Source organism: Bos indicus x Bos taurus, chromosome 5, assembly GCF_003369695.1.
Source record: "Bos indicus x Bos taurus breed Angus x Brahman F1 hybrid chromosome 5, Bos_hybrid_MaternalHap_v2.0, whole genome shotgun sequence".
Taxonomy (NCBI): domain Eukaryota; kingdom Metazoa; phylum Chordata; class Mammalia; order Artiodactyla; family Bovidae; genus Bos; species Bos indicus x Bos taurus.
In genome coordinates this window covers 54,787,014-54,813,130 of record NC_040080.1, presented here as the reverse complement: position 1 = coordinate 54,813,130, position 26,117 = coordinate 54,787,014, and the positions used below count along the sequence as shown (strand labels likewise).

The 26,117-nt window shown below is 37.6% G+C and overlaps 1 protein-coding gene across 21 annotated transcripts in view; it reads left to right on the top strand.

Annotated features, from left to right (window-relative positions):
- Positions 1-26,117, top strand: part of MYBPC1 (myosin binding protein C, slow type) — a 101,416-nt gene that overhangs the window by 36,329 nt on the left and 38,970 nt on the right. For all 21 annotated transcript variants that reach the window (XM_027542002.1, XM_027542001.1, XM_027542008.1 and 18 more), the window contains 12 exons: positions 1,336-1,484; positions 1,823-1,940; positions 3,176-3,227; positions 5,304-5,360; positions 11,285-11,451; positions 12,973-13,105; positions 14,867-14,991; positions 15,973-16,078; positions 17,880-18,046; positions 23,217-23,379; positions 24,480-24,586; positions 24,916-25,049. In XM_027542002.1, the coding sequence (XP_027397803.1) occupies positions 1,336-1,484; positions 1,823-1,940; positions 3,176-3,227; positions 5,304-5,360; positions 11,285-11,451; positions 12,973-13,105; positions 14,867-14,991; positions 15,973-16,078; positions 17,880-18,046; positions 23,217-23,379; positions 24,480-24,586; positions 24,916-25,049 (1,478 nt within the window). The remainder of the gene's footprint in view (positions 1-1,335; positions 1,485-1,822; positions 1,941-3,175; positions 3,228-5,303; positions 5,361-11,284; positions 11,452-12,972; positions 13,106-14,866; positions 14,992-15,972; positions 16,079-17,879; positions 18,047-23,216; positions 23,380-24,479; positions 24,587-24,915; positions 25,050-26,117) is intronic.

The following is a 26,117-nucleotide window of genomic DNA, read 5'->3' as shown; positions in this document are numbered from 1 at the left end:
TTTGATGTCCTTTAGGTCTAATGGGTCAATACAAAGAGATAGGAGACTTTACTTCAAAAAGATCAGCTTCATTTAGTCATATTCTTATAACTCCAGTATTAACATCATCTTGCTCAATAAAAAGGATGGAAAAAAATCCATATATCTATATATATGCATATATATATTAATATATGGTATGTTTGTATTTTATCATTTTTTCATATTTATGCATACTCATAGAGATATTGTGGATTTGGTTTTAGACCACCACAATAAAGCAAATATCATTATAAAACAAGTCCCAAGAAATTTTTTTCTCCCAGTGCATATGAAAGTTATGTTTACACTATAGTCTATTAAGTATGCAATAGACAGTTGGTTGCAGGGTTGGATGGCATCACCAACTCAATGGACAAGAGTTTAAGTAAGCTCTGGGAGTTGGTGATGGACAGGGAAACCTGATGTACTGCAGTCAGTCCATGGGGTCACAAACAGTTGGACACAACTGAATGACTCAACTGAACTGAGTGTTATGTTTTAAAAAAACAATGTACTTACCTTCGTTAAAAATGCTTTATTGCTAAAAAATGCTAGCCATTATCTGAACCTTCCATGAGTCATAATCTTTTTGTAATACTAACATCAAAGATTACTGATCACAGATCACCATAACAAACATAACAATAATGAAAAGGTTTGAAATATTGCCAAAATGTGATACAGAAACATGAAGTGAGCAAATGCTATTGGAAAAATGACTTGCTCGATGCAGGGGTGCCACAAACTTTCAATTGCTTTAAAAAAAAAAAAAACGATAAATTTGAAGTAAAATAAAGCAAAGTGCAATAAAATGAGGTATGCCTGAATAGATTGTTTTATACACATTACATGTGCTTGGATTCCAAATAAAAATTATTTCCACTAATTTCCCCTTTGTTCCTTTTCTGCTCCATAAACCTCAAAAGCAGAAGCAGTTAGAGTATCCTAGAAACCAGGGTGCTCATAAAAAAAGTCAGGGCCCTTCCATTGTTCAATTCCAGCTGTGCCAGTCACATCATAGTAGCCCTGTCTAACTCCTTTTGTGCATGCTAAGTTGCTTCAAGTTGTGTCCGACTCTTTGCGACTCCATGGACTGTAGCCCACCAAGCTCTTCTGTCCATGGAATTCTGCAGACAAGAACACTGGAGTGGGTTGCCATGCCCTCCTCCAGGGATCTTCCTGACCCAGGGATCAAATCTACATCTCCTTTGTCTTCTGCATTGGCAGGCAGGCTCTTTACCACTAGCACCACCTGGGGGGCCCCAAATGGCAATTTTTAAACCACAGTCTGAATTGCCTGTGTTTTTTTCCTAGGTGAAAATATCACCTTTATAGCCAAAGTCAAGGCCGAAGATCTTCTCAGAAAGCCCACTGTCAAATGGTTCAAAGGGAAATGGATGGACCTGGCCAGCAAAGCTGGAAAGCACCTCCAGCTGAAGGAAACCTTCGAAAGGCATAGCCGGGTATGACCCTGAGCTCCTGCTGCAGGGACTTGACTGGTTCATTCCTCTGCGTGCATCAGAGGCCATTTCAGGTTCAGCTTTGAGGGATGTCAGTTCCAGAAAATCCACTGGAGTTACCATTCCCAGTGTTTATACTCCAGTGTGGTGGCCCTGCTATGCCCAGGGGCTTCAGAGCACTGCGCTGACCCCTCCTGTATTGAGAACATTGTACCAGAATCCCCAGATGCAGACACATCTTTAAGCCAATGCTGTGGAATTGGGGGAATAACTGCAATGTCGCGTCTTTTTTTCTGCCAGCAGGGTAGGACTGAAATGTGTTCGGATGCATTTCATTGCAGGTGTACACATTCGAGATGCAGATCATCAAAGCCAAAGAGAACTACGCAGGAAACTACAGATGTGAGGTCACCTATAAGGATAAGTTTGACAGCTGTTCATTCGATCTTGAAGTACTTGGTAAGAGAGGCTTCTAGTCTGGATAAGTGTGATGTTTATTTATTTATTTTTTAATGGGGTGTGAGAGGATAGAGGAGAATAAGGTCATGTATTAGTATGAGATTTTGAAAATAAAGTTCCCTGGGACAAGGATGTCAGGAAACCCAGGTAGAAGGGAGAATTTTCTCTTATAAGGACTAATGTCAGATATGGACATTCTTCATCTATATGTTCTGCGTACTGCCAAGAGTGAATTTGATAAGAATAAATTAAAGGTATATGTGTAGATTCGGGGAAAAAAGCAATACTTCAATAAGTAAACAAAGGGAAAGTTGACTTGGTAACAAATCAAAAGTGTGACATAGCTTTGTATTTTTAGACAAAGCTGATGCAATTTAAAACCAGAGCATTACAAATGTTGTAGGATCTAGGTTTAGGAAGTGCTACTGCTCTCTGTAACATGTTACTTGTTCCATGTTTGGGGGTCATGCCTTTGGTCATAGGCACTGTAAAACCACTGGGATCCCTCCTGGAGTAGGGTAACTGGGAGGATGAAGAATCCAGGAACCATGGTCCATTCACCTTGAATGTGTAGGTGAAGAAGGTTCAGCATTTATGATTAATTGTAATAAATCACAGAAGGGCTGACACAGAAAGAGGGAAAGCCAGATTAGAATCAAAAGGTGGAAATTATGAGAAGGTGAATTTTGCATTCACGTTAGCACTAGCTCTTTCTTAAAGCCATATAGACACCACAGACGGCTGTGAGAGTCCTAGTCTGAGAAACGTCAAGAGGATGAATGACCATGGGTTGAGTTGCTGTCGAGATTTCAGTATTAAGTGGGACTCTGGTCCTGAGCACTGCTTCTTCACCTGGCCAGGCATCTGAGAATCACCTAAGGGGCTTTCTAAGAATACTGATTTCTGGGTGCCCATCCTCAATCTGGTGAATCAAAATTTTCAGCAGGGAGATGAAGATGCTGATATTTTTTTAAGCTCCTTGGACGATTCTACTGGGCACACAGGTGGAATGACAACAGGATAGGGGAACTCCTAAAGTCCCATCACTGACTGTGCGGGAGGGAAGATAAGCTCTGCTGTCTCAGCAGCTCAGCCCCCAGGAGGAGAGCCACCCCTCCCCGACCCCCTTCACCTGATTCCTTCCCTCTGAAGAATCCCCACAGCCTGGAGAGGAACTGAACACAAAACTGGGTTCTTAATGGGTGTTTATTTTATTGTCTTCTTTCCTTTCAAAGAATCTACTGGGACTACTCCAAACATTGACATCAGATCTGCTTTCAAGAGAAGGTAACTTCAAAAGAGGGATCTAGGTATCTTTTGTAAAACATGAAAGTAAAGGATTTTCAAATACATGTTCCCTTCCTCCACACTCTATATTTTAAAGAAGATCAAGTCTTTTCACTATAGTCAAACATACCGAATATTCAGAAGTTAGTTTTCTAGAGATGCCATAGGCTTAATGCCATATTGTGTATATGCTGATAATTTTTTAGAATATTCTTAATATAGTGAAGCACTCATTTTATAGGTCTCACAGTTGCCTTAGAAAGACATTTTCTTTCTATTCATATGTGGCTTCTTCCTGAATTGCATTATTTTCTGCCAAATGGCCCAGAAAGATATATACCAATACACATCTCATATAGCATCAGTTAAGTAATGTCAGAAAACTTACATTGCTTTTTATTTAGGAATCACATACAGAGCTATTAAACTATATGCCCAGAAAACTACAATTAAGTAGCTCCTTACTAAAGTTAGCACAATTTAAGTATGGGATTATCCTAAATGAAAGACCATTGAGTCTGCTGGAATAAGGAACATGTAGAAAGGCAAAATATAGATACTTACCTGATTTATTTTGCAACCACCAAGGCCGAAAAATCATAAAGTCAAAGAAGAAAAATGAAAAAAATTTTTTAGTCTGTGAGAAATGTGACTAGTCTCTTCCCGGTATTATTTTTTTCTCTGTACTTCTTACTTATCTAGAATTCTTCCAAAATAAAAATTCATTAATGAGAGGAAATGTTTTGTTCTTCCTAAGACTGAATCCAAATAACAATTTTGTTGAGTAAGGAAAGTCATCCCAAACTAGTATAAAGCAATGATTTAGCCTTGTTCACAAAAGGCAAAATTTCTGTCTAAATTATGAAGTAATGAACATTGTGATTACTCTTAAAAGATATGTGGTATGTCCTGATCAGTCCATTGTATATTTTAAAGTCATAACTTTCAAAATCTCTTACCTTCCCTTCACCCCGTGGTTAGCAAACGCATAGATCTCACACTAGGTTCATCCTACTTATGTCTCTTTTAAGAGAGAAAGATGTCATCTACTTAGTTTTGGGCTTTAAGAGAATAGAAATGTGTTTATGTCAATAGGCCTTTCCAAATACCTGCTTTAAAGAAATTTTGAGGACACATTATTTGAATTCGATTCTGATAACTCACGTGTTATACACGCTGTTTTTAAACCCGCAGACTCTTTTCTTAGAAACCATAACTAACATTTGTAAAGCGCAGGAAACAAAATCTTCATTAAAAAATTAAACATGTAAGTAACTATGTAGCACCATTTAAATGTCAGCTCATAGCTCCTATTTAGAGTTTATATGAAATCATGAAGGTGGCTGCATGCCTAAAGTAAGATGCATTTCTTCACAGGAAAACACTTTTAAAAACTCCTAGGAAAGGGCTCAACAATTCCAAGACAAACTTTTGGAAAACACATTTTAAATTGTATAAATATTAACAAGAAAATGAAAAGCTTATAATACTTTCCCTTTCAAGAGAAAGGAATGCATCTTTTAAAAAGCTCTGCACTAGCTCCGTTTTTATGTTACGTTGGTATCACATTACCTGATTCATCTATTGATGGACACAAAGAGGTTACCTTTGAATATAAGCTTTGTACTTATATATTTGACTCTAGTCCACTTCATCTTCCAAGCCAATCTCTGTATGACTTTAGTAACAGAGATCAGCAAAAGTCCTTTGCTTTTTACACACTGATGTTCCCAGAGCCCCTAACTTGCAAAAACAAAGTACTTTGTGTTGTTTGGCTTAAGTGCATTTGTGTTACTCTGTTTTAACACAAATCCAAGCAGTTTTACATATGCAATCTACAAAAATGTGTCTTCTGAAATTGTAGAGTAACACAAGTTCCTTGTGTTTACTTTTCCACAAGTACATCCTCCAAAATTTAAAATGTCACTTGTGTGAAAAGAAACTGTGTTGATTTAGTCCCATGATTTGTGTGCTAGTACAACATTGCATATACATTATACGTAGAGTGTTTGGGGGAACTGTTGTATATGTGTCTCAGCATTAAACCCAGATTTGCTTTTCTTTTGTTAATGACAGTGGAGAAGGTCAAGACGATGCAGGGGAACTTGATTTTAGTGGTCTCCTGAAACGTAGGTGAGAACCCACTGATGGAGTGAGGTGCTTTGGCCTGGAAATCTTTTAGATATCCACTCAGAGAAGTCAAGTTTAAAGTTCTTAAAATGTGTTTTGCTTATGAAATATTATAATAGCGTTGACTAAGCGACAGTGAAACAACTGCGTACTAATCTGCTAAATATTTTAGCTGATGCTTTTACTTTCTTTTTAAATGTTTCATGAGTCTTCACATATTTTCTTAGTAGGGGATGAGGAAATTTGAAAACTGAGACAGAAGACTTAAATGCCTGAAAACTTCTTATTTCTCTCATGATTTCGATTATTTCAATCATGATCCCTCATCATGATTGAATAAATAAAGCCTCCATTCTCCTGCTTTTGATATTTGACTGAAAAGTCAATTTCAAAATTTTGGTAGACGTCTCAGCAAATGTATATATTTATGTGTGTGTGTATATATATATACATACATATATATATATATATATACACACCTACTTTAACATAGTATTGATGATTTACTGTATTTCATCAAATCTAAGACACCATGCTAATATATAGCTGTATTATAAACCACTAAGCAATGAAAAAAATTGTCCAAATAGCTTATTGTGACATACTGCTGATTATAAGGTACATTCTTATTTCAGAGATATTTAAAATGCCCCAAATTTGCATTTTTTGAAGGGATAAAATAGTAGTGAAATGGAGATAAGTGTTTAGTATTATCACTCATGTTCTTTTAACTTTGTACTCTCTGGCAATAAAATTTATAAATTTTCATTATGGATATTTAGTACACAACCATTTTATAGAATTTCTGCCCTATATATGCATATTTGTTTTTTGTTTTTAGTCACTCAGTCATGTCCAACTCTGTGTGACACCATGGACTGTAGCCCACCAGGTTCCTCTGTCCATGGGATTTCCCGGGCAAGAAGAGTGGAGTGGGTCGCCATTTCCTTCTCTAGGGGATCTTCCCAACCCAAGGCTCAAACCTGCATCTCCTATATTGGCAGGTGGATTCTTTACCACTTGGGAAGCCCATATATGCATATACATAATCATAAATATACTATATTATATATGTTATATATAAAGATATACATATATAGATAGTTACTATAGCACAGAAGAAACATAAAGAAAATGACTTTTGCTAGGATTGTGTTTATGTACCAAATTTGTGAATAAACAGTAAAACTACAACTCTAAATTAATGATATATAATATTGATATGGGACTTCATTTAGTTTTCTAGGTTCGCTTATTATTTTTACTGCTTTCTATGTCTACTGAAAATCATAGATATAGATATGCTTCAAAACAAATTAAAAACGGTAATAAATAGGCTTGTGTTCATTCTCAGTTTAGTTGGGTGGCTTTATTCAAACCCCTGTGAACGAAACATTCACCCCCAGCTCTAAACATTTAGGCTGAGAACAGAAACATTAACAGGTGCCATTTATTAATAACCAAATGGATATTCGCCAATCAATAGACTTTGGCAGTATCAGAAACATCATTCCTTCTCTGGATACTTCAAATAATCATTAGTCTCAGTAATATTTATTAATTCCCCCAAAGTATTTTAAAGCAATAGAATATGAAGTGACCTTAAATGAGCTGCACTCTTCCTGTTCTCCAAGTGAGACACCAAAGACCAGAGAAGTTGAATGACTTACCCCAAGTCATACAGCAAACTTGAGGGAGGGCAGGGACCTACATACAAGTTCCCTTTTCTCAATCAGCACACTTCCTGTGACTCCACATAAGAAACATCACCCTAAATCTGCCTGGGAAGTTGGCACCTTATATGTTTATAACAAGCTAAAACTTTAGGAAGACAAGAGGTTTTGGGTTGTTTTTTTCTGTAGTCATTTAATCAACCAGGAAAATGCTAAATGCTTTCTTTGTGTAGACCATAACATTAGTTGAGGTGAGGAAAAGAAATCCAATGCCTTCCAGCGCCTGGTACATGGAAAGATATAAATACATATTCATGGGAAGAAAAAGGTAGTGGTTAAAACATGGATTTGAGTCTGGGCTTTCCCATTTATTGGACATGACTTTGCTCAAGTGATATGTCCTCTCTGAGACTTGCTTTCCACAACTGTAAATGCAGAGAATAAAAACTACTTGAGTATTATTGTGAGAATTAAGTTAAATGTAAGAGACCGGATTCATACAGGTGTCAAATAAATATCCACTTCCCCTCAAAATGTGACATTTTCCCTTGAAGAACTTACATTAGTGTCAACTATTTAATTTGCACTTGCCATCTTCCTCTACAAAGATTGAATTATGTGCTGATTTTCAATACTCCCTGAAAGGAGTTCAGGGTGGAGAGCAGAAATGAGGCACTCTGTGCTTGGAAGAAAAACTGGAAGGACAGGTCTTCAGATAGTTATATTCAGATATTTTTCAGGAGCTGATTTTGTGAGCCCAGTTCTCATATCTCCTCATATCTAGAAAGCACTAAAATCATTCCTGATAATGACTGTTCCTCATAACTAGCAAAAGCTTCCTGAGACTAGCAGAAATCTTCCAGAAAAATATGTGCTTGATTAAGTGTATTCCCCCTTCACCAAAATTACATACATACTGACCTTCCTCACTGCCTCTCTGGAACAGTTTCTCAGAGCTATCTGAGGTGCTGTCTTCCAGGCTGCAGTCCTCATTTTGTCCCAAATAAAACTTGATTCATAGCTCTCACATTGTGCAATTTCTTTAAGTTGACATTAGTAAAGTGACAAAATACACATACACACACATAATCAATCAATAAAAATGTAACAGATTAAGTGCCAAGTCTGATTAAAAGGAAAAGGAAAGAAAAAAGAACACACTAGTTCTATCAGTAGTTTTCAGAGTAAAAGAAATCTAATTAATAGTCAAAATGACTAAAGAAAAAAATTATTAGAAAAACCTGAGCAGTCAACATGTCTCTACTTCTCATTTTCTTTACATCCCCTAATTATGATTTTGACTCATTATTAGATTGTTGTCACCATAAGACTATATTCATTTAATATACTATATACTAATCCACCAGTATAACTTTGGAAATCATTGTGTTTTCCTACTAATTTGTGAATTGCATGTGTTTTCACTATAGTAATAACATGTGGTAATAACATTTCTACTCCTCCAAGAGTGTGTGGCAAAATCCTCATGAGAATAAATATCATTACCACCAACATCTTTATACAACGAAATATCTCCCTGCCCTGAACAAAGTTAGCATATTCCAAATAGACATTAGATAAATCACAGTTAGTCTTTGGGCAGTATCTTGTTATGAGACCTGACCTATATAAATACTTTAAAGTTTTATTCTACATAAAATTTTCTATAACAGCTTTGTATTTCACTAGGATTGTTAAGTTATGGAAATTTTGATGTAGATGGAAGTACTGTAAATGTTATATAGGTCTATGCCAATTCTTGGAAAGGGATCAGTAGTGCCTAGAGAAATTTGGATTTTTCTCCCTGCTGAAATTTAATGTAGCCATACAGATATGGTCATGTGCAGCCACCATGGTAAGTAAAGATGTGTTCTGAATGAGTTAAGGAAATATTACAGATGGGCGCCTTGACCTCATATTCCAGTACAAAATGAGGCATCCATCTCCTTACAATTTGGGGTTCAACTGAGTAGTGGAGAGGAAAGAAAGAGACAAGAGGTTACTTGTGTTTGTATACAAAGCATGATAGGATTAAGGTTGTGGTAGAGTGGGGTGTATTTTGGTGTTAATGAAAAAAATGGTGAGGATGATCAGTTTTATGAATCTATCAACAAAACTGACTCAAGAAATCACGCTGAAAATGGTCTTTATTACTTAGTGACTTCCTCATGTAAACATTCACCTATACATCTGGGTATTCTCAGTGTTTGATTTGTGCCTCTTGTTAGCTCTTTTAGTCTGTCTTTATCATTGACATCTTTAAATCTTTTCACCAATGTCAAGAGGATATTTGAAATACGTGGGTAATTCTTCTTGGTTGAGATACAAATGGAACAAAATGTAGAATGGGATAATTTTACAATGTGGGGATTCAGGCTAATATGACAAAAATAGAGCAATAATAAAGTGGATTGAGGAAAGTCTCATAGGGAGAAAAAAATGTATATACACAGATACACATTTTAATCGCAATTCTCCAGGACTTCCTACAAAATATTTAAATGTTAAATTTGAAATGTAGACTGCTTTTAGGCAATAGATATAGTAGACCAGACAAATTATTACTAATATTTCAACTTCAGGACACTTTTCTTAAGCTTTTCAATTTCCCCATGTCATTAGAGGGCCTGGTTACCATTTCAGTGAAATGAAGAGTTGCATCTTGAATCTTTAAGAAGCACATTTTCCTAATGGTGTTTCTAGTCCTTTCCACAAAGGTCGCTGAGGGACCAATGACCTTTCACTTTCTTCCATTATCCAGATGTGCCTCAACATCATTTATTGGGCAAAAGACTTACATGACAACGGAAATTAGATATGCAGAAGCCATCCTTGCCTAACGCCACCCTAAACTCTAAGTTATGTTTACATTCTCCTACCCTTCCCTATGATTGTAACCCAGTATTTCCTCAAGAAATTCTGAAATGGGTATAATTAATATGACAGTACAAACATATGTAACTCATTATTTGCTATCATGATAGTATGCATCTGTTTTCACACTAATGTTTAAGATGTGTTGACCAGTTTTCCTGGAAAAATCATACCCAAACCAGCATTATTCACAGTAAGTAGTCACTAAAATATTTCCAGTTTAACCTTAGTCCATAAAAACAGTCAACTAAACTTAAACAGAATTAGAACTTCTTAGCTAGTTAAGGAAATCAATTTATATTATATTTAGCATTTGCAACTAAGGCTCTTTCCCTGAAGAGTGTTTATTCCTGAATTTTGTTTCACTTTTAGGTTTTAAAATACAGATAAGTGTATGTACTTTAAATCCTATGTATGTGTGTGTATACAGTAGTTATATATGTTCTTTATATGTTCTATACATTCTTTTGCCAGTGGTCAAAATTTAGAGTCATGATTTTGATAATCACACTAAGTTACTATCAGCTTGTTCATGGACCCCTTTATGACTTGCTTTATAGTTTCACATTTATATTTTCATGATTCAAAGCAGTTTGTACCCAAACTGCTTCCAAAAAAGTTCTGAACAGTACTTTAAGATGAAATATGAGAGAATTTTGAGTCTCATTCTTTTCATTCTGACAATTTAGAAAATAAAGTTTTCTCTTTAAAATAATATGTATACACAAAAGTCATATGAAAAACAACCAAACCAAAAAACAAAACAGAAACAAAGAACAAATGCTGTCACAGTTTCAAATATTTTTTGTATTAAAAAACAGCAAAAAATGGTTAATGTACACATTTACTAACATGGTAGGGAAAATGCTATTTGCAAAATCTGAAGATTTGAAATACTGTTATTTGTACCGTCTCCATGCAGAGTTAGGGTACGCACACCAATGAAGGCAGAGAGCATTGTTCTTTCATGGACCAACACCTAAAATCTTCTGGTTCTTAAACCTTATTTCAATATCTAAATCCTAGATGAAAACTGATATTTTAAGTTTCTCAAAATCTCATCTCTTATTTGGATTTTCAGGTTTAAAATAAGTAAAAATAGCGTAAGGATAGTTCCTGAAATCCTTTTATCTCCTTAATACTGTGTTTTTAACTAGAAAAACGAGAGCGTTAATGAAAGTGCACGGATCTAACCTTTGACTATCCAGAAGTTGCACTGAAACTTCATGCGAAGTAGACTTTCTCCTTGGCTATTTAAGTACTCAGGCTTTAAACAGAGCTTTTAGCGCTGAACCAAAAAATCGGTACCATACTCGACTTTCCTGGTCTTTAAAGGCCAGAGGGCAGCTATTAAACCAGGCATTGGTTCTCCCCGTTTAGGGAGGTGAAGCCCCAGGAGGAACAACCCGAGGTAGACGTGTGGGAGCTGCTGAAGAATGCGAAACCCAGCGAGTACGAGAAAATCGCCTTCCAGTACGGTATCACTGACCTGCGTGGTATGCTCAGGCGGCTCAAGCGCATGCGCAGAGTGGAAAAGAAGAGTGCAGGTGAGGACGTCTGAGCACTCCTAGGGGAGACGATATGCTATTCTATGCTATGCTAAGTCACTTCAGTCGTGTCCGACTCTGTGTGACCCCATAGACGGCAGCCCACCAGGCTCCCCCGTCCCTGGGCTTCAGGAAAGAACACTGGAGTGGGTTGCCATTTCCTTCTCCAATGCACGAAAGTGAAAAGTGAAAGTGAAGTCTCTCAGTCGTGTCCGACTCTTAGCGACCCCATGGACTGCAGCCCACCAGGCTCCTCCGTCCATGAGGTTTTCCAGGCAAGAGTACTGGAGTGGGGTGCCATTGCCTTCTCCGAGGGAAGACGATAATCCTCCCTATTTCGTAATGGGTTTATAGGTCTGACTAGCTGTAGTGGAATTTGCAGGGGTTACGCTTCTCTTGGTTAACTTGGCTTCGGGTGAAATAGTTCACTGCCCCGCACATCTCCAGCAAAGTAGGTAGTGGACAGCTGCTGAAGGTTTAAAGTAACAAAAGTACATTACAGTGACACAATGTATGCTGCTGCTAAGTCGCTTCAGTCGTGTCCGACTCTGTGCGACCCCATAGAAGGCAGCCCACCAGGCTCCCCCGTCCCTGGGATTCTCCAGGCAAGAACACTGGAGTGGGTTGCCATTTCCTTCTCCAGTGCATGAAAGTGAAAAGGGAAAGTGAAGTCGCTCAGTCGTGTCCAACTCTTGGCGACCCCATGGACTGCAGCCTACCAGGCTCCTCCGTCCGTGGGATTTTCCAGGCAAGAGTACTGGAGTGAGGTGCCACTGCCTTCTCCGACACAGTATATAATGGAGTATTAAATATTCTTGTGTTACTGGGAATTTCTCAGCAGCCCCTTTCTCCATCCGCTGCATCTCTCCGTCACTCTCAGATTCCTGATTCTTATTTAGGTAGAGTAGATTCTGTGTTTGTTTTACTGTTACATTCTTCCACCCATTTGATGCATCATGGGGAATTCATGTCCCACACCTGCTAAGGTAACCCTAATGTTTAAGCATGTCAATATTTGCGCAGGTTTCCACAGTACAAAAACTGTGATAAGCTTACTGTTTCCATCAGTCGAAGACATTCCATTTAAGCTCATGAGTCATTGGAAGTATCTCATAAATTCTTTGATTAAAAAAACTGTCTGTAAGATAGATGTACACAGATAATGCCAATGAAACTAAAAATAATCATTTTAGGAGAATAAGCATGTCCTTCAAGTTCAAATTTCATTTGGATATTTTATATTATACATTGCCCAAAGAATGAAGACAATCATTTTTAAAGCCTCTTCAATAATTCTTTACTTATGTTTCTTCCAAAAGCATATGGACTCTCCTAAAATTTTTAAACCATCTTATTATTTATAAATTGATGCAGATTTCTAAAATATGAGGGATAATTCGAAAGTTTCCTATTTCTTCTTTTTGTATCAATTTATTCAGTTTTAGGTTTTCGGATTGACTATTTAAATTCATATCATATGCATATACATATTAACTTAGTTTTGTATCTTCTCTCTACTAGCTTTTGCAAGAATTCTTGATCCTGCATATCAGGTTGATAAAGGAGGCAGGGTAAGATTTGTCGTGGAACTGGCAGATCCAAAATTGGAGGTGAAATGGTATAAAAATGGTCAAGAAATTCGACCCAGCACAAAGTAAGTCAAACTTGCAAATAATCAGTAGTAACTGTATAAATCAAAGAGTAATTTGACTTGATTTTCTATGCCTGAAAGCACTTTTAGTTTTATATTCGTATGATGCAAAATCATATGAGGGGACAGCAAAAACTTTTTATGTATTTTGGAACCATTGAAGTATGGTGCTATATAAATTAAACCTTGCCTTATGTTTTAATTATATATAAACTATTTCAAGTACTTGTAATTATTATTTTGTGTCATTGTAGGTTATATGTGATTACTTCAGAGCATTGCCAAACTTCACCCAATTTTAAAGAAATTTTTGAGAAAAATTGAAATATGTATTTGATATACCAGCTTGTAATGGGAATCACACCTTATAAGTAGATAACTTCTGTTCTTCCAGAATAGCATCTAAAGCCTATGTTTTATTGTTTTTTGACCCTTTTCCCAAATGAAGGAAACAAGCTAATCCCTGATATCTGATGGTATTGCTAGGCTATTAGGAAACTACATTACAGAGATCCTTCTCAGTCTGAAAGATTTTCAACTCCAATGTATTTTTTCAAGTGAACAGGAAACGTGTGTATATTTATAAAGGGCTTTAATCCTGAAAATCGTCACTTCTGTGGAACAATTAGGTAGTTTCCAATTTCTTAATGTGATCCTGCTCTCAGAGTGACTTTGTGATAATAATGTTTATATCTGGTAAAAGTCTCTTGCAGGCAGCCTGAATTTACCAAAAACATAATTTTACTTGGTTATTTTTATCTCGAAAAATGTTTATTAGTGTTTTGTTCTTGAAGTCTTTGAGAATTTCCCAAGTAAGAACTTTTTCTTTCATCTCTTATAATGCCCTAATATACCCATCCATAATCTAGATCACAGATAATCAAATTATGCGGTCTTCTGGATTTCAGGTTTTTGTTTCCACTTAAGGTCTTTTTCAGTAGATGATAATTATGATATATATGATAATACTAGTTCTTAAACTCATTTAAGATAATATCACATTGTATAGAATTACCATCTATATTAATGATTAAATTCATATTATTGCTTAAATTGTGTAATCATTTATTCACCCAATAAAATGTCACTGGGATAGCAAGGAGTGAATTCAATAAATCAATGAAAAATATAAACTTTCTCTCCCACAATAGAGTAGATGAATTGATCACTTTAAAAAATGTAAAGAGTTAAAAATCTTAGCCTACCGTATTTTCCAACAATAGGTTAAAAATTGTTCATTGGTAAATATGTGAGTACTGATTTTATGTTTGGAATAAAAAATATGTGTGCCTGGTTGCTTCAGTCGTGTCTGACTTTTTGTGACCCTATAGACTGTAGCCTGTCAGGTTCTTCTGTCCATGGGATTCTCCAGGCAAGAATACTGGAGTGAGTTGCCATTCTCCTCTCCAGGGGATTTTCCCACCGCAAGAATTGATTCCGCATCTCTTATGTCTTCTGCATTGTCAAGCGTGTTCTTTACTACTAGTGCCACCTGGGAAGTCCAAAAATCATATATAAAAGAAAATAGTGACAAATATTATATGCAAATATGCATATGTATTACATTATGTGTTATAAAGATAGAAATTGGCTTCCTGTTTAATATTTATTAAACTATGTAAGATATGGATAATAAATTGTAGATCTAAATGACTATTTCTGACTTTCAGATATTATGGAATTATAAGCCAAATTTGCTGGCAATAAAGAAAAGAATAAAATTGGGTTCATGGACTCTGTTTATCTTCTTCCTATTTAAAACAGATACATCTTTGAACATAAAGGATGTGAAAGAATCATGTTTATCAATAACTGTGTACTAACAGATGATTCAGAGTATTATGTGACAGCTGGTGATGAGAAATGTTCCACTGAGCTCTTTGTGAGAGGTAAAGTGAAATCTCTTACATAACCATTAAGAGCCAATGGCTCTCCTTCTCTCAGGGGTAATAATCAAAAATGAAAATGGTGAAGTGAGCTCTTGAGCTCCAGAGCAGAGATAGTAGTCCCTCTCGAGATGATTTAGCTTGAGCGTTAGATTGGCTGTGGATTGAAGCATCTTTGTCCTGGTGTTTATTGAGTATCCTAATTAATCTTCAGGTTTGTTGACAACTAGAAAAGCTGACAGGAGAAAAAAACTGTTGAGTAAAAATGCCTTGTAGTTTCGGCTCATGTAAGCAGTATTTTGCAATTTAATCGCTCTAGTGATAGCTTTTGAAACCCAACAAAGTCTACTGGATAACCATTTCACACATTCAGCTCATCACAAATCGATTTCCCTTGAAACAGCTTTGTTAGTAAAGTCATCAGTGGTTGGCACTGAGATTGCTGAAGACCATCATTTACTAGTGAAAAGAGCTGGAGGGTGTGTGTCAATGAAGCCATGAAGCAATTATTTCCTATATGAGGACCTGTGGCTGACAGCTTTGTAATCTTGCACATCAACTATACTTCAATTAAAAAAAAAAGTAGAGACAATTCTGTAATCTCTATCATCTGTCTAAAACAATAAGTAGAGAATTTTAGTGTTATTTATTTTCCTTCCTCAGAAATGTCTATCTTCTGCCTTCTTATTTGCCCAAAGAAGATTATTTGATATAATTTGTCTGCTCTCTAAAGCAATCATTTATTTGATTTGAAGAGTTCTTGGGAAATTATGTGAAACTTACCCAAGGCTGCCAACTGTTTATTTTGCCATGAAAAATCATTAAAAAATCCACCTTCTAACTACCACCATCTAACCATCACTCTGTGATCAACCACACTTTCTTACTGTTGGTTTTTCATCTGTGAACAAACCCAGGGTCATGAGCAGATTTGGGGGCATTTAATGCTTCTGATTTTCTTCTTCTTTTTTTTTTCCACAATAGAGCCTCCAGTTATGGTGACCAAACAGCTGGAAGATACAAAAGCTTATTGTGGGGAGAGAGTGGAATTAGAATGTGAAGTGTCTGAAGATGATGCCAATGTAAAATGGTAAATAGATATCCTGAGGTCTGTCCATTTTTAATAAACAAAAAAGTGCCTTCATACTTTGGAGAATAGGAAATTGCTTTTATACATATGAAAAGGATATCAACCTCATTTGTGTTAGTAGAAATGTAACTAAAACTATCCTAAGATATTGGCTTTTTTCACCTGTGAGACTGAAAAAAAAAGATCCAGATATCTATATTGATAAGGATATAGGGAATTAGACACTTACTAGTAAATGAATGTTTCAAGGTTCCTCATGTCTATTTGACTCCAAAGCCCATGGGTGCTCTTTCCAATGCATGCTCTCACTATACCATGATGGCAAGTTATATGGAATAGATGGGGAAACAGTGTCAGACTTTATTTTTGGGGGCTCCAAAATCACTGCAGATGGTGACTGCAGCCATGAAATTAAAAGACGCTTAGTCCTTGGAAGGAAAGTTATGACCAACCTAGATAGCATATTCAAAAGCAGAGACATTACTTTGCCAACAAAGGCCTGTCTAGTCAAGGCTATGGTTTTTCCAGTGGTCACGTATGGATGTGAGAATTGGACTGTGAAGAAAGCTGAGTGCAGAAGAATTGATGCTTTTGAACTGTGGTGTTGGAAAAGACTCTTGAGAGTCCCTTGGACTGCAAGGAGATCCAACCAGTCCATTCTAAAGATCAGTCCTGGGTGTTCATTGGAAGGAATGATGCTAAGGCTGAAACTCCAATCCTTTGGCCAACTCATGCAAAGAGTTGACTCATTGGAAAAGACTGATGCAGGGAGGGGTTGGGGGCAGGAGGAGAAGGGGACAACAGAGGATGAGATGGCTGGATGGCATCACTGACTTGATGGACATGAGTCTGAGTGAACTCCAGGAGTTGGTGATGGACAGGGAGGCCTGGCATGCTGCAGTTCATGGGGTCGCAAAGAGTCAGACACGACTGAGCAACTGAACTGAACTGAATACTTTTTTTATGTTACTCCTAGTCGTTTTATTGTCACAGTATCTCAGAAAGATATTTTAGACTGAGAATCACCAAATTACTTGAACATTTCTTAAAAATAAAAAGGGTATTTTGGGGGTCAGATGGGATGTGTTTTCTCCAGTTCACTGGGAGTAACCTCAGATTTAAAGACTAGAAGATCTGGAATCTTAAAATCTTAATTGAGAGACAGAGTAAATTCTGCAGTAGGAATTGCTAGCAATTTGGTTTAGAATAGATTGTTCATTGTAACCTAGAATCATAGCTATCTTTAAAATGTATCAAAATGCTATTCTTAGTAGTGTGCACCAAGAGCCCAAACATAGGTAATATCCACTCTTAGCATCGGAGAAGGCAATGGCACCCCACTCCAGTACTCTTGCCTGGAAAATCCCATGGACGGGATTTTCCATGAGCCTGGTAGGCTGCAGTCCTTGGTGTCGCTAAGAGTCGGGGATGACTGAGAGACTTCATTTTCACTTTTCACTTTCATGCATTGGAGAAGGAAATGGCAACCCACTCCAGTATTCTTGCCTGGAGAATCCCAGGGACAGAGGAGCCTAGTGGGCTGCTGTCTATGGGGTCGCACAGAGTCGGACACAACTGAAGTGACTTAGCAGCAGCAGCAGCATCTTTATCTAATTGATCTTAAGTGAAAGGAATGGGATTTTGTTTTTTTAATGTAATTTTCAGATAATACTTGTTACAGTATTCATCTATTGATAGAGACTGATCCATACATTCTTTAATTCAACAAGCAGTTCTTGAGTGTTGGTGACTTGAAGCATTTTTTATAAAACTTTCTAAAAAAATCATCTATTTATCTCAGGTTTAAGAATGGTGAGGAAATCATCCCTGGTCCAAAATCAAGATACCACATTAGAGTTGAAGGCAAAAAGCACATTTTGATCATAGATGGAGCAACAAAGGCTGATTCTGCAGAATATTCTGTAATGACAACAGGAGGACAGTCATCTGCTAAACTTAGTGTGGACTGTAAGTAAGACTTCCTTGTATATCTCCCAAGTTGTTTTACTAGTGTGTTGTGTTTGTTAATTCAGTTTTAGAAAAGTTTCAATCTGTTTGACTTCGACCTGTGACAATTTTATATGTGTAAAATTAGATTCCATTCTAGCTGAGTGTCTATATCGTATCAATCAGAGTCTCTAAGAACTTACTACTCAGTTTAATAGAGTACCAGTATTGAGAAGGATCTCTCCACCATGACCCGTCTGTCTTGGGTGGCCCTACATGGCATGGCTGGAGAGTTCTGAAAAACGTGGTGCACTGGAGAAGGGAATGGCAAACCACTTCAGTATTCCTGCCTTGAGAACCTCATGAACAGTATGAAAAGGCAAAAAGATAGGACACTGAAAGATGAACTCCCCAGGTCAGTAGGTGCCCAATATGCTACTGGAAATCAGTGGACAAATAACTCCAGAAAGAATGAAGAGATACAGCCAAAGCAAAAACACCTAGTTGTGGATGTTGGAAGTTGAGGTGATGGAAGTAAAGTCCAATGTTGTAAAGAGCAGTGTTGCATAGGAACCTGGAATGTTAGGTCCATGAATCAAGGCAAATTAGAAGTGCTCAAACAGGAGATGGCAAGAGTGAACATCAACATTTTAGGAATCAGTGAACTAAAATGGACTGGAATGGGTGAATTTAACTCAGATGACCATTATATCTGCTGCTGATAATCACGATGGTGTGATCACTGACCTGGAGCCAGACATTGTAGAATGTGAAGTCAAGTGGGCCTTAGAAAGCATCACTACAAACAAAGCTAGTGGAGGTGATGGAATTCCAGTTGAGTTATTTCAAATCCTGAAAGATAATGCTGTGAACGTGCTGCACTCAATATGCCAGCAAATTTGGAAAACTCAACAGTGGCCACAGGACTGGAAAAGGTCAGTTTTCATTCCAATCCCAAAGAAAGGCAATGCCAAAGAATGCTCAAACTACTGCACAGTTGCACTCATCTCACATGCTAGTAAAGTAGTGCTCAAAATTCTCCAAGCCAGGCTTCAGCAATACATGAACCGTGAACTTCCTGATGTTCAAGCTGGTTTTAGAAAAGGCAGAGGAACCAGAGATCAAATTGCCAACATCCACTGGATCATAGAAAAAGCAAGAGAATTCCATAAAAACATCTATTTCTGCTTTATTGACTATGCCAAAGCCTTCCACTGTGTGGATCACAAAAAACTGTGGAAAATTCTGAAAGAGATGGGAATACCAGACCATCTGATATGCCTTTTGAGAAATCTATATGCAGATCAGGAAGCAACAGTTAGAACTGGACATGGAACAACAGACTGGTTCCAAACAGGAAAAGGAGTACGTCAAGGCTGTATATTGTCACCCTGCTTATTTAACTTATATGCAGAGTACATCATGAGAAATGCTGGACTGGAAGAAACACAAGCTGGAATCAAGATTGCCGGGAGAAATATCAATAACCTCAGATATGCAGATGACACCACCCTTATGGCAGAAAGTGAAGAGGAACTAAAAAGCCTCTTGATGAAAGTGAAAGTGGAGAGTGAAAAAGTTGGCTTAAAGCTCAAGGGTATCTGGTCCCATCACTTCATGGGAAATAGATGGGGAAACAGTGGAAACAGTGTCAGACTTTATTTTTCTGGGCTCCAAAATCACTTCAGATGGTGACTGCAGCCATGAAATTAAAAGACGCTTACTCCTTGGAAGGAAAGTTATGACCAACCTAGATAGCATATTCAAAAGCAGAGACATTACTTTGCCAACAAAGGTCCGTCTAGTCAAGGCTATGGCTTTTCCTGTGGTCATGTATGGATGTGAGAGTTGACTGTGAAGAAGGCTGAGCACCGAAGAATTGATGCTTTTGAACTGTGGTGTTGGAGAAGACTCTTGAGAGTCCCTTGGACTGCAAGGAGATCCAACCAGTCCATTCTGAAGGAGATCAGCCCTGGGATTTCTTTGGAAGGAATGATGCTAAAGCTGAAACTCCAGTACTTTGGCCACCTCATGGGAAGAGTTGACTCATTGGAAAAGACTCTGATGCTGGGAGGGATTGGGGGCAGGAGGAGAAGGGGATGACAGAGGATGAGATGGCTGGATGGCATCACTGACTCGATGGATGTGAGTCTGAGTGAACTCCGGGAGTTGGTGATGGACAGGGTGGCCTGGCATGCTGCGATTCATGGGGTTGCAAAGAGTCGGACACGACTGAGCAACTGAACTGAACTGAAAAGATGATGCTGTGAAAGTGCTGCACTCAATATGCCAGCAAATTTGGAAAACTCAGCAGTGGCCACAGGACTGGAAAATGTCAGTTTTCATTCTAATCCCAAAGAAAGGCAATGCCAAAGAATGCTCAAGCTACTGCACAGTTTCACTCATCCCACACGCTAGCAATGTAATGCTCAAAATTCTCCAAGCCAGGCTTCAACAGTACGTGGACCATGAAGTTCTAGATGTTCAAGCTGGATTTAGAAAAAACAGAGGAACCAGGGATCAAATTGCCAACATCTGCCGGATCATTGAAAAAGCAAGAGTGTTCCAGAAAAACATCTATTTCTGCTTTATTTACTATGCCAAAGCCTTTGACTGTGTGAGTCACAACAAACGCTGGAAAATTATTCAAGAGATGGAAATACCAGTCCACCTGACCTGCCTCCTGAGAAATCTGTATGCAGGTCAAGAAGCAACAGTTAGAACTGGACATAGAACAACAGACTGGTTCCAAATTGGGAAAGGAGTACATCATGGCTTTATATTGTCACCCTGCTTATTTAACTTACATGCAGATTACATCATGAGAAATGCTGGACTGGATGAATCACAAGCTGGAATCAAGATTGCCAGGAGGAATATCAATAACCTCAGATATGAAGATGACACCACCCTTATGGCAGAAAGCGAAGAAGAACCAAAGAGCCTCTTGATGAAAGTGAAAGAGGAGAGTGAATAAGTTGGCTTAAAACTCAACATTCAGAAAACTGAGATCATGGCATCTGCTCCCATCAGTTCAGTTCAGTTCAGTCGCTCAGTAGTGTCTGACTCTTTGCGACCCCATGAACTGCAGCACGCCAGGCCTCCCTGTCCATCACCAACTCCCAGATTTCACCCAAAGCCATGTCCCATCACTTCATGGCAAATAGATGGGGAAACATTGGAAACACTGACAGACTTTATTTTGGAGGGCTCCAAAATCACTGCAGATGGTGACTGCAGCCATGAAATTAAAAGACACTTGCTCCTTGGAAGAAAAGCTATGACCAACCTAGACAACATATTAGAAAGCAGAGACATTATTTTGCCAAGAAAGGTCTGTCTAGTCAAAGCTATGGTTTTTCCAGTAGTCACATATGGATGTGAGAGTTGGACTATAAAGAAAGCTGAGCACCAAAGAATTGATGCTTTTGAACTATGGTGTTGGAGAAGACTCTTGAGAGTCCCTTGGACTGCAAGGAGATCCAACCAGTCCATCCTAAAGGAAATCAGTCCTGAATATTCATTGGAAGGACTGATGTTGAAGCTGCAACTCCAATACTTTGGCCACCTGATGTGAAGAGCTGACTCATTTGAAAAGACCCTGGTGCTGGGAAAGATTGAAGGCAGGAGGAGAAGGGGACGGCAAAGGATGAGATGGTTGGATGGCATCACTGACTCAATGGACATGAATCTGAGTAAGCTCCCGGAGTTGGTGATGGACAGGAGGCCTGGTGTGCTGTGGTCCATGGGGTTGCAAAGAGTCGGACACGACTGAGCGACTGAACTGAACTGATTTAGAAGGAAGTATAAAAATCACCTGCCAAAGAAGTTACCCAAATGGTTAAGAAATATTTTAATCCCAAAACCATATAAATAGATGATAAATACTTAGATATGATATCAAATCCTGATATCCTGTTTGCTTAATCCCTGGGTGAATTTGCTATCTATTCAATAAATATTCAACATTCTATAATTACATTTGGGTTGAGAAGTTCCTCAAGCTAATGGGCCTCAATTGAGAAGACTGAAAGAGCTAATTTGCTGATAGGCTTCAGAGGTGTGAGAGAATTCATGGCCTTCCTCAAATGCCCCATGATGGTACTACGTTCTTAATGGCAGAGCCTGTGCCTTCCAGTTAGCCGTGAAAATTAGAATAGCAAACTTCACAAGAAGATCTGTAATAGGTGGAGAGCAAAATCCTGTTGCTTATTTCTTAGTCCAGTTGCAATTCATATGACCATTGAATTATTTGGAAGTAATCGCAGTACACTCCTTATGTTTTGTGGAATAATGGCCATTATAGTGTAATATCAAAAAAGTTTTTTCAACCATAGGCAGATCCTTACTGATATTTGCATTCCTTTAAGCAATTATAGTTAGTCCTGCTATAACATTAACATATGCATTTTAAAAAATTACTCTGCTGTACAGAGTCATACAGTGAAAATCATAGGGCCAATGGGGAATGTGGGTTAAAGACACAACACTCAGTAATTTTTTCAGGGACCCAGTTTTTAAAAAGTGAAATGAGGGACTTCCCTGATGGTCCAGTGGTTAAGACTTCCTATGTCAAATGCAGGGGGCACAAGTTCAATCCCTGATCTAGGAGCCAAATACCTACATGCTGCATTGCGCAGCCAAAAAAAATAAAATAAAATAAAATGATAAGAACCTAATAAAAAGATCAGTGGCACAGTTTTATACATGTCTAGTAAATACTGCAATAGGTATAACACTTTACCTTGAAAAAGACCTGAAATTTGCTTGTGAAAATGGGGTTAAAAATATTGCAGCTTGTGATCTATTGGAAGCAGTGGAAGGAGGTTATTTGAAATTGGGAGAGTTGTAGTCTCAGATGTGCATGGCTGTGGTGCATTTAACAGGGTGAACTAAAGTAACTGGTCGATATTTCAGGTGTACGTGTGTGTTCTACACAGTCCCGCCTGGCTCAGTTGAACTGGGTGCAGTTTTCTGAATTTTTCTAGTCTCTCTCATGAATAAAATCATGGATAATCAAACATAAAATGTATGTTATGCTCTAATTGTCTTGGAATATTTCAGTTGCATTGGAACAAATGCTCATTTTCAAAACAAGCATTATAGTGAAACAGTAGCATTGTGAAATGACACCATCTTGGCCTGTCTGAAATTTGGATTTGGCACTTATAACTATCTATTATTTCTGCAGTAAAACCCCTGAAGATATTGACACCTCTGACTGATCAGACTGTAAACCTTGGAAAGGAAATCTGCTTGAAGTGTGAAGTATCTGAGAACATAACAGGAAAATGGACTAAAAATGGCCTACCTGTTCAGGAGACTGACCATGTAAAGATTGTTCACAAAGGAAGGTAAACAAGCCAGAGCAATCCCTGAGTGAGGGCTGGTCGCCGTATTGGCTTCTTCTACTTCCTAAATTAGATGATTGGTAAGGATGTTTGGAGAGTAGTCATAAGGAGAGTATCTATTTCTGGTGTTTTGCTTCCAAATAGCAGCAATAGGTGATTTCTCTGCCGTACATCATGTCATACTTGTGACCTGGTACCTGCGCCTTTCAGTGAGGTGCTATTATTTTGGAATCCATTGATTGAGTCTTCCTATATAAACATGAACTTAGCAGAATGATACTGAATTCGAGTTGAGGAACTGGTCAGATTGGATCCACTGTCCCTAACTAATAAATGTCACATGATCCTTCCACATTTTTTTCCCCCCCGCTAGAGAGGAGGTTGCTTAATATCCTAGATTCTAGCAAAGATGCAGGGCAAGTCCAAGAGTTCTTAAACTTGGATCCATGGATTCTTAGGAGGCCCATGAACTTCAGGGCCCCCCCCCCCACATCCTCTGAAATTGTAAGCAGATTCTCTGTGTACAAAAATACTTGTTTTTCTCCAGATTGAGGTGCCATTGTGTCCATCAGATATTCACTGGTGCACGATGCCAATGAAGTTAAGAACTACTGTTCTTATGCCAATATTTTTAAATAACCATCAATGGAGTAAAACCTTTAAAATTGTGAATCACTAAGTTTTATATCTGAAACATAGAATACTGTATATCAACTATGCCTCAATTTTTTTTTAAGGACTATTGCTCTTAGGTTTGCATAAAAAACCAAAGTCAAGGTTATTCTTGGTAATTTCTTGAATCTTAAAGAGTGGCATCAGTGAGGTGTTATCTTCTATTCTTTTTTTAAGCTATGAGATTTTTAAAAGGCAGAAGAGATTCTTGCATAGTAAACAGGCTGTATTTGTAGAGATGGTTCCATATAGCCCAAAATAAATACTGAATGTGGATCAAAAAATAGGCTAATTAAGTATTCACATTATTCTCACTCTCTCTGCAGGCTGCACTAAGCAAGTTAAGATAAAATCATGTGTCTCCTCAGTTTGAGTCTTATACAGTCTAAATCTTTGCACAGTCTTAGAAACATGTTTTTTCATTTCCTTAGAATCCACAAATTAGTAATAGCCAATGCTCTCGTTGAGGACGAAGGTGATTATGTATTCACACCAGATGACTATTCTGTTACTTTGCCTGCCAAAGTTCATGTTGTTGGTGAGTAGATAAAAGAAATCATTTCAGAGTTGTATTCTTGTTTTTCTGGTTTTGCTTACCTTGGAATTATATTCAAAATGTGACATTTAAAGAAAATGACATGAATTGGTATTAATCACTAGGCATAATATTAATAGTTGATTCTTAAGAGGTCTTAACAATGAAATAGTTTTGCAAGGTACTAGCACTGACTGCTTTGATTCCTCTTATATTCTTTTTGACCAAATAAAATATTGGTTATTACCAATGTTTAACACTAGACAAGACCTAACCCCTATAATCACATGGAAATAAATGTCTGATAACAAAGGCCATGTTTAATATTCTAGATCCACCTAAGATCAACCTGGATGGTCTTGATGCTGACAATACAGTGACAGTAATTGCAGGAAACAAGCTTCGTCTAGAGATTCCCATCAGTGGGGAACCACCTCCTAAAGCCCTTTGGAGCCGAGCAGATAAGGTTTGTTCTACACACACACACACCCCCCCTACCCTACTCCCTTCCTTCCGTAAGTCAGATGAAAGGAGGCAGCAGATAAATGTATGGCAAAGATATAGTTACTTTAGCAAATAAAGATCACTGATTTTTAGGCAAATACAATAACTGTTCACTTGCTTTTCATATTTCTGACTACCTACTATGTGAACATATGCAAATGAATGTTATTATGTGCCATGAATGAGATTCTATCTTTCCTTCAATTGGGTATCAGAGAATGGAGTGGAAGAGATATAGATAATGAATTATTAAATAAAGTCCCTCTGGATAGTAATGAGTGTTATGAAGATTAAAAATAAAAAACAAGGTAATATGATTAGTAAGTGACTGCATGGAGCATCTACAGCCTCTATGAATGACAACAGGGAACCATTATGTGAATATAAGAGCAAAGAAATTTCCAGGTGATGTCAATGCAAGAGCAAAGAACAATAGAAAATGTGCTTGACCTTCTGGAGGAATAAAAAGAAAGCCAGTATGGCCAGGACAGAGTGAGTAAGAATAATCAATAAGATTGGAGTGGTTAAGTGGAGCCAGCTCAAGTGTCATTCTGTGGCTTCCTATATTAAATGTTTTAGGGGTAGTAAAACCATTCTACATAATACTATAATTATGGATACCTGTCATTATAACATTGAATTATGACATTATGACCCACATGACATTATGACCCACATAACCCATAAGACATTATAGGTTTTTCAAAACCCATAAAATGTACAACACCAAGAGTTTATGTAAACAATAGATTTTCAATGATAACCTTTTATCAGTGTAGGTTCATTCATTGTAACAAATGTACCTACTCTGGTGGGGGTGTCAGTGGTGGGAAAGATTGTATATGTGTGGAAACAGGAATTATATGAGAACTCTTTGTACATTTGCATTCAATTTTGCAGGGAACTCAAAGCTGCTCTGCAAAAACATTGTTTAAGGAAGTTGGAGTCTGTTTCCTCCTTTTCTATTTTCTGGAGAGAAAAAAAAAAGAGAGCTTTGTTAAGCTATGGGACAACTTCAAGAAGTCAAATC